At 40.3% G+C, this 9,001-nt stretch overlaps 1 protein-coding gene across 2 annotated transcripts in view; it reads left to right on the top strand.

Annotated features, from left to right (window-relative positions):
• The first annotated feature begins 5,359 nt into the window (after positions 1-5,359).
• Positions 5,360-9,001, top strand: part of LOC124215961 (SIFamide receptor) — a 68,938-nt gene continuing 65,296 nt past the window's right edge. Inside the window, exons 1-2 of one of the 2 annotated variants that reach the window (XM_046619949.2) lie at positions 5,360-5,638; positions 5,833-6,688. In XM_046619949.2, coding sequence (XP_046475905.1) covers positions 6,067-6,688 — 622 coding nt within the window. In that variant the 5' untranslated portion in view covers positions 5,360-5,638; positions 5,833-6,066. Of the gene's footprint in view, positions 6,689-9,001 lie in introns of both variants that reach the window. The other variant, XM_046619940.2, reaches the window with a different exon arrangement.

Genomic DNA, 9,001 nt, shown 5'->3' with positions numbered 1-9,001 from the left:
CAGGGTAGGAACGAGTAAGGGGTTATAATAACCGTAGTTCCAGATCATAGATGAGAAAGTTTTCCAATTCGTGGCAATTTGGCCAAGCGGTATAATCGATTTATTGACATTCTAACCGCGTGTAACTGGTATTACCGAAATGTAGTCTCGGTTGAACTTCTTGAAATTGGTAACGAGAGGACGGATGATCCTCTGAGAGAACGATTCCTCCAACTTTCGCCATTTCACCCTTTGACGCTTTGACTCTTTTTCAAATTCTCGAAAAGTTGTTTTACACTTGAATAGGTGTAGACAGTCTAACGGAATAAATTTTCGGAGCTTATGCGCGTTGACGAGCGATTCAACAGTTTTGCTTCGACGAGGAAGCGAGAGAGAGAGAGAGAGAGAGAGAGAGAGAGAGAGAGAGAGAGAGAGAGAGAGAGAGAGAGAGAGAGAGAGAGAGAGAGAGAGAGAGAGAGAGAGAGAGAGAGAGAAAGATAACACGCTTCTTAGATGATAGAAGATCTATCGACGAGATGACTTACCGCCGTATCGCTTCTCTTCGTCAACACGTTTCTACAAAATTCTCGAACAAATAAATCACTGATCACCTACGCTGAGAAAAATCTTCCTTGTTATAATCACTAGGAAACCAGTAAAATGATTATCGTTACGACAATGTTTTAAATAATGTTAAAACGGGTGTCTGGTTATAATATCCGAGTCACGAAATCTTCCCGGACAAAATCTCCCCAATAAGATCCTCAGCATGAAACCCCACCCCTAAGAAAAATAAAATTTCCCCCTAATGAGAAAAATATAGATCAAATTGAATTAAATTAAATTAAATCAAAATTTACGGATTTTCGTTTTATTCACATTTCGCATTTCACATTCGTTCATCCATTTATTATTACATAAAATACAGTTAATCATGCAAATCACAACTAAAATCTCACTGTGCGCGCTTCTTCGTTTATTCATCGCGATCTGTCGTATACACGCATAAAAATATTGCTAGAAGGCAATTTTTTCTTCGGGGGAATTTTGTGCAAGGGGAATTTTCAACGCGGCGATCTTGTCTGAATTTTTTCAAGAAAGGTTCTGTGCTGTGGAGACTTTTTCAATGGAGAATTTTTAATGGGGTAAGGTCGTCCGGAAGAATCGTTAAAAAGGATATTGTAGACGGTAACCGTGGAAACGACAAGAAATTTCGGTACATGAAACTAACTAGTGCGTGAAAGTAAAATATGTTAAAAAATGAAAATAGTCGAAGAAGAATTTTCCATTTTTTGTTCCGATTTTGTTTTAAAAATTAGAAGCGTCTGTTTTCTAACCTTATCGTGTCACGCGTAAACCGCAGTAATGCGTAATTAATGCATCTCTGATCATTCGGAATTTCCCAGCAAAATAAAAGTAAAATCATCGTCAGCTTGCCAGAACATCGTAAAGTTGAATTCTAAAACCGTGAAAGATCGAGATAAGAATCAGAGGTGAATAAAAACGTTAACTTTAGAAAAAGCTCGGAGTTCAAATCTCAGTGGAAATGGCGAACGAACGAACGTCGATAAAATATAGTTGGAGGATAAATTTGTCAGTAATTGGACAGGACGGGGTCCCGATTAATTCTGCACCCTCAACGAGGCAATACATCAGATACTTCCCGATTTTTATAGTGTAGAAATTTAATCACAAGAGTTTTAATAGTTCGGGTAAGAATTTTAATTGTTTTCTGTGTCACCTGCGGAAGGGTGGGATGGAGGGAGGGAGGGAGGGAGGGTGATGGTGGATGTAGGTCCGTTTTATCTGTCCTTCGAAGATCAAGGTCAGCTCTTGAGCGCCAGAGTCTGATTGATGTAGTTCGTAATTACTACGATCCTCCCTCCAGGCAAAAAGTTTCACCACTGGGTATTTCCTTTGGTCTTATGCGAATCTGTGCCCTACTACTTTCATTATTTCACGCCCTTGACATGGTATCTTGTTTTATATGTATACATACATATGTGCATACCCACACACACTGTACAGTTTGAAAAAGAGGAGATAAGAAAAAAAAAAAAAAAAAAATAAAGAAAGAAAGAAAAATACAGGAAGGAATCTGGCGGAGGGAAAGAAATTAGGACGTGGTCTGCAGGTATGCTGCACCATCGCAATTATGCACATCGCAGCAAATGTTCGTTACATTAACGTCAGATTTAATATACGGGATGCAATTATCGCCACGCGAATGATATTTCGAAACGATATTACATCCACAATTCATTTCGCTGAAAACTTTCATATCAAATCGTATATATGTGTATACCTACCGATGTATTACATATACGTACGCATGGCGTATGTATTGAGTTTTGCGGCCCCGTTTCCCGTTCGATTTGTAAATCTAATTTTACATATCAACGCTTTTACTATAATGCCCGTTTGTTTCTTTTGTTTTCATACAAACCTTGGACACGAATAATATTTTCCATTTCCGCTTTGATCGTAGGGATCACTTGACTCACAGACTGATGTATAAAAACATCGCGATCGTTAATCGGCAAAAGTTGTAAGGATGTGTTGCAACATTCGAATGCGTTATACTGGTTATCCGATGTTTTTCACTTAAGGTCAGATATGAAAATATTCTAAACGTTTTAACGCATATCGAATTTGATACGTAATTTTTTCTGGCACGAGAAGCCGTCTAGTCGATCATCTGAGCTCGTAAATTCTTGAGGCCCACTTGAAAGTGTTTTTATCCGTTCGCCGTGGAAAAAAAAAAAAAAAAAAAAAAAAGAAAAGAAAATGTCTCCTGGGTGAAAGGTAGATGTGAAGTGAATAGAAAGTACATACAAGAAACAAAGTTTTACTTCTCCTTGCCTATTCCATTATTTTCGGCAATAGATCCCATCGGGTTACTTTTATACAAATTACCATATCATATACGCGTCGGATCGAGCGAGGGAGACTTTTTTTTTATCTTGACCCATCCACGTCACCCATCATTCTGACATAGGACTGCTGGTCCTACTGTTGTATGAAAGTTGTAACCGGTGTTTTTCCTTTTTTTGTCGTTGTAGCGTGGGGAAAAAATAAAATTACAGAAAAAAGACTAGAAAAGAGATACAAACAAGTCGGTGAACGTAAACGCCTATAAAATGAAATAACAGTTTGTTATGCGCCAAGAAAAAACAGATATAAAATGAAATATCAACTTTATTGTAGAGCAAAGCGGAAGCGAGACCGGATTCTGTTTATTTGATTTCGTGAAGCCGACGAATTATCGTATTTCAACCTGAAAAAACAAATTTCATCCTCTCAAACCGTTCATCGGTGTTAATAACCTTTTTCTTATTTAGAAAAATAAGTATCTATACCCCACTAGAACTTTGTTGGAAATTTTCCACGCGCATTCCATTCATTATTTCATAATAATCGCGATACATGAGCCAACGCTTAGGAACATTCTTCTCGCAAACAATTTCTTCGTCATGTTGATGAATGATTAAAATATTGTGTCAAGTCATGCACGGTCTCTCAATGAAGCGCGAAAACAGTCCATTGAACAAACAGTTTTCTTTCTTCAGACAGTTAATTCATCATTGAACATCATTTTGTCTCTTTTTTATTTGCAAGTACACAACCGATGGCTTTAGCTTAGATATACCCATATTAAAATTTATGATTCTCATCGTTTCCTGAACACATTTCAGACTTGAATCGTGAAATACTTCCCACCTTGTGATATTTTTAGGCGTGAAAACTACCGGATCCGTAAGTTTTAAAACTCTCATCTTCACTGGGCTGAACATTGTAAAATGTGAGAAATTTTTTTATAAATTTCAGCGTTTGTCAACCAGAATAAATATCCAACCAACAGAGAGTTCATGCTTAAAAATAATACTAACCGAAGTCGAATTCTGTTCAATCTGAAATTATTTTTAGGTTATTCAAGAAACCTGGTATCACACATTTTTTACCAACATGGAAAATAGGTACATATTCGGTCGTACTTAACGTTTGTTCAATTACAAAAAAAGTTTTTTTTAAACAGTATTTTTTAGATCGATGAAAGTAATTGGTCTCGTAAGAAAAATTTCAAGCTATCTAAAACTGGTTACAGTGTATCAATTATAATTATTGGCAATCCAAGATGCGTATACACAGAAATGAACAAATCGAGACGTTCCAACATAACGCAGACTCCATATTGCACCTATCCGTATCGATTGTTGTCTGATTTCAACTGTTTCAACATCTGACGCTTGGTAAAAAACCAGACGAATAATTTGGATGTCATATTTTTGTCACAGTTTTATTTTTACAATTGGAACCAAATTTTTTGCAACATCTGTAAACACTTCGGACCAAAATAGAAACATATTTGTAAAAAAGATTTTTGTCACAATTTCATTTGTTTTTTAGACAGAGGCTTTCTTTCCCGAAGTGTTAAAAATCCACGCAACTGAAAATCAGACTTAAACTACAGATGAAAATCGAATTATTTCGCGAAATTATTCCGATGCCGTAACTTGTCAATTAGCATGACGGACAAACGAAGACGAGTTGTTCGAACCTCGTTAGCTCGTTTGAGAAAAATTCAACTTCTGCGAATAAAAAATTGACAAATAAATCACACCAGTCTTTTCGTATCGTATAATTCGCAACAAATGTCGTGAACGATGAAGAAAGGACCGTGCAAGGTGCCGTATAGAGGGTAGAGATAAGGAGGACCATCTCCGTGTATAGAAAATTCCATTACTGCCGGAAAAGTTCCCCAAAGCGCGAATCGGATTGTATCGCTTATCGCTTACGAACGACTTGTTGAACGACTATTTCCTGCTTTTCGGCCTAAACTTTTTTCAGGTGTTAAAACCCACCCAAGACACTCCTCCTCACCTCTACCCCCCATACATCAAAGGAACTCGACTCTCGGGATAATTTTCTCAGCGCGTGGATAGTTGAGAAATCCGCGGTATTCAATTAGATCGCTAGGATCGCGACGGCACGTAAGGCTAAGGCCATGTTTACCTTAAACTAGGTTGAAGGAATTCGCCGGGATTCTCGAGGAACTGTCAGGTTGAGGCCATCGGGCGTTCCAGTGTCACCTGCACGGTCGCGTACGATTATTGGTACCTGTTCATACCGTGGGTGATAGTGATGGTGGTGGTGGTAGTGGTGGTGGTAATAATAGTCGTCGCTATGGACCATATCGGTATTGGTGGTAGTGGAATCGCCGGTTGTGACGGTACCGGCAGCAGCACCAGGCGGCACATCGCGTTTCCAACACACACACACACACACACACAAAATTCCACGCGCATAACCACGCGCTGCAGTCGATAACGCCTGCGCACTCAAAGATGAGTACCTCCAGTTTGCCGCTGTGCCAGACAGCCCGCCGCATCTCAACAGTTGGCGTTGGTCTCCGAAAGTCCAAGCTTCGCATCATCCGACTTAAGCAGAGAGCTTGCGGAATCCTCGAACAAACTTACCGATATCTCAAAGAAACGTGGAAGAAATTGATAAAAAGAAGAAGGAAAAAAAAAGGAAAACAAACATTCGAATCGATCGCTCGAACACCGATTGCAGAGAATTTCAACGGTTTGTAGAAAAGCTGAGACAAAACAAACACATAGATTGAAAACGATCTTGAATAAGATCGTTCGTCTCATCAGTAAGATATTAATTTTATTTGCCCACGCTTATGGTTAAATTCTTATAATCTCGAAAATTTCGTCAAAAATTTAAATCGATCGAAGGATCCAGAAATTGATGGATTCGCGGTGTATGAAAATCGGTGATAAGCTAGACTTGTGATTATTTTTGGTATCACGCCGCGGGCGTTAATAATTCTTTTGTTATAAACAGCGATAAAAATTGGCGATAATTATCGATTCAACGGAGAAAAGTAAATTTGCAATTAACTGAGAGAAAAACAGATACCGAGATACAAAGGTAAGGCGGGGGAAGTGAGTAGAGTCGAAGAAGAAGAAGAAGAATAAAAGAATAAGGAAAAAAAATTACTAGCAACAAATAGTCGAGCAGACGCGATGCCAGTTGTGTAAACTGAAAAAGGTGCCGTGCGGTGCCGTTGATAACTTGATGGCCGATTCGTCGGGAACGGTGCACGTGATATTGAAATTTCCAATGCTACAACCCCCGTCACCGCTTTTGGAGATGGCATCTCTTCGTCTGCCGGATTCCGAGGAGTTTGACATAGACACGCGACACAGAACGAACGGTAACCAGGTGGTCCCGAGTAACACGACCTCGGCAACGACGATTTCGGGCGCGATACTATCGAGCACCCATTTGACCACGCAACCGGGCAACAACGACCTCTTCGCGAAGGTGAGGAACGAGCTCCAGGAGTACGTCGGCAACTCTCTGGTAGACCTTGTCACAGCCCCGAGTCCGGCAGGTTCAACGATGGAGGAATCGCCGGTTGGTTTCCTGAACGCGAGCGGATCCGCGAACCTCTCGAGTGATCGGCTTCCGGATCTCTTTTACAGGCACAGCATGGCCATGACAGCCGTTTACTGTGTCGCCTACATGCTTGTGTTTGTTATTGGATTAATCGGTAACAGTTTTGTGATCGCTGTGGTTTATCGATCGCCGAGGATGAGGACCGTCACCAACTTCTTCATCGTTAACCTCGCCGTCGCCGATATACTCGTCATCGTCTTCTGCCTACCAGCGACGCTGATGAGCAACATCTTTGTCCGTGAGTAAAAATAAACCCTCGTCATTATTCTCGTTAACACCAGACTTATTCCGTCCTTTGCGTTACACTCTTTGAAAACGAATCGTGGATTAGTCACTAGTGCAAATATGCGCGGCTAAATGTCACTATCGTGCTCGATCACTTCCATTTGTCTTCGAATCAAAGTTGGCAATAAAATTAGGCCATGATTAATCGTTGGTCGAAGTTGGAGACTGCTATTTCTCGGATATTCAAATTCCAAGAAATACGAGAACGGAAACGTTCACCACATTATAAACCATCGCTCCGCGTCTTTTGGCTGATTTTCCAAAGCCTTTCAGAGTTTGGAGCTTTTGCTCGCTTTCGGGGCAGAGTCGAGAGTCGATGACTTTTTTCACTTCCACGGCCTGTCTTTGTCTTTGCTATCTGAAACTGACACGGGTAGATGAAGGTGACGGGGTGTGCGCAGTATATTTTACCGTCACTTTACCGATACCGATGGTCTATCGCGTCGATGATCTTAATGCAAAAATTCTACCCCGGGGTGAAAGTGCATCCAGAACGCGAAAACTTTCACGAGATACCAGCCAATACGTAAGAAAAACGAACTCAGATTTGAGAAAAACCGAAAACCAAACACGGCTGGAAACATTTCTTGTCAGGGTTCGGAGCTTTTATCGGGCGATGGAAGGTGAAAAAGAGGTGAGGAAAAAATTAGGAACGAAAGGGGATGGGTGGAAAAAAACGTGGACAACTATATCAGTTGTATTTTTACTCTCTTAAGTATGATGGCATTTGTTATTGCGAACGTGTCAATCCGACCTGGTCTGTACCGATAAAATATTTACCAGAGTAAAAAGACTCGAGAAATATGAGATCCGGTAATAATGTTATTGTGGCAAATGGAGCTTCACGCGTGTCATCGCAGTACGCATCACGTCTGTATGCATGTAAGGCCGTTGAAGAAAATAGGAAGGGGAAGAATTGAAAGCTGTTTAAATAAAAACACCAATACCATACAGACCGTAAGGTCATTGAATGGAATGAAAAATATCTATAGAATCATCGAGCGATAAAAGTGGATCTATAGGTATTGACTTCGAATGAAAAGAGACAACGAATCTTGCCGAATTCTGATGTGTATGAAAAATGTCAGGCAACAGGCGCTTCCCGACACAATCAGCTCTTGTAGCACTTCTGACGATGATTTATCTACACGCACTATATTTGACTCGTGCGGTCCCCCTTTTTAGCCCGACTCTTTCGGCTATACACGCCAGTTTCGTTGGATAAATAGAGGGCCAATGTTTGCTCGGAGAGCCGGACTAGAGAAATACCGTAACCGAGAATGAGGCAGAGCTTCTGCGTTATGCCGACTCGATTCGCGAATGTAGGCAGTATTTTTGTTTGGATCAATTTTTTTTTCTTCCACGCCAAGAAAAATTTTCCCACTTACATTCTGCAGCGATCGAATATCGAGAAGTATTTTTTCCTATCGTATAAAGTCCGTGCTAAAATATCTAACGTTGAGTAGGTGGATGAAAAGTTGCCAGGTTGATGATGAAAATTACGCTCGACCTTAACATCTGGGAGGAGAAACTTAATGACGTACACATTTCTTGCGCACTTGTCTCGTATACCTTTAAGCTACTCGGAAACAGACTGCAATCTACCTATTCGTGCTGTAATTTTCACGAGAGTGTAAGTATTTAAGTATATCCATGTATAATATTCAAGTGCAGCAGTGATCTAACCGCTGAATAAACGCGACGACATCTATGAGTACGGCTGCAGAAATTTGCAATTTTCATTTTGTCACCAACCGGTAAATAGCCAGCGATAATTACCTGCACAGGGTGAAAAAAGGAAGAGAATCGGAGTAAAAGAATACTTAGATTTTTTTTTTATCTTTTCTCTAGAAACGAAACAAAACGAAAGAAACGAGAAGCAATATAAAGGACAAGAGAAAAACAAGAATCCAGCGTGGAATTTGCAGAGCGGATAAAACAATCCTAGTTAGGTTATAGCGGAATTGTTAGTGGTGAATGTGTAATGTAAAATGCGTCTGGAATTTAGCGGTGATGTTAAGAGAGCTGAAGAGAGACGGAAAGATGGAGAGTATAAGGAGCAAAGCTCGCATAACGTCTGGGTGTGCCGCGTGCGATGTAGAATCGACGAAATGCATTCTCATTCTCGTACCGCAAAGTATAACTTCTCTTTATGGTATTGCCTCGATGGTAGGAATTGCGAGGATTACAACAATTCATTTGCGACGTGGAATGGATGCTTTTGTTTTTCGGCTTGTTGTATACCGAGTTCGGCAGAAAATCCCTC

The sequence above is a fragment of the Neodiprion pinetum genome, chromosome 1 (assembly GCF_021155775.2).
Source record: "Neodiprion pinetum isolate iyNeoPine1 chromosome 1, iyNeoPine1.2, whole genome shotgun sequence".
In the NCBI taxonomy this organism is placed as follows: Eukaryota; Metazoa; Arthropoda; class Insecta; order Hymenoptera; family Diprionidae; genus Neodiprion; species Neodiprion pinetum.
Note: the sequence above shows the minus strand (reverse complement) of the source record. Positions and strands in the feature narration are given on the sequence as shown.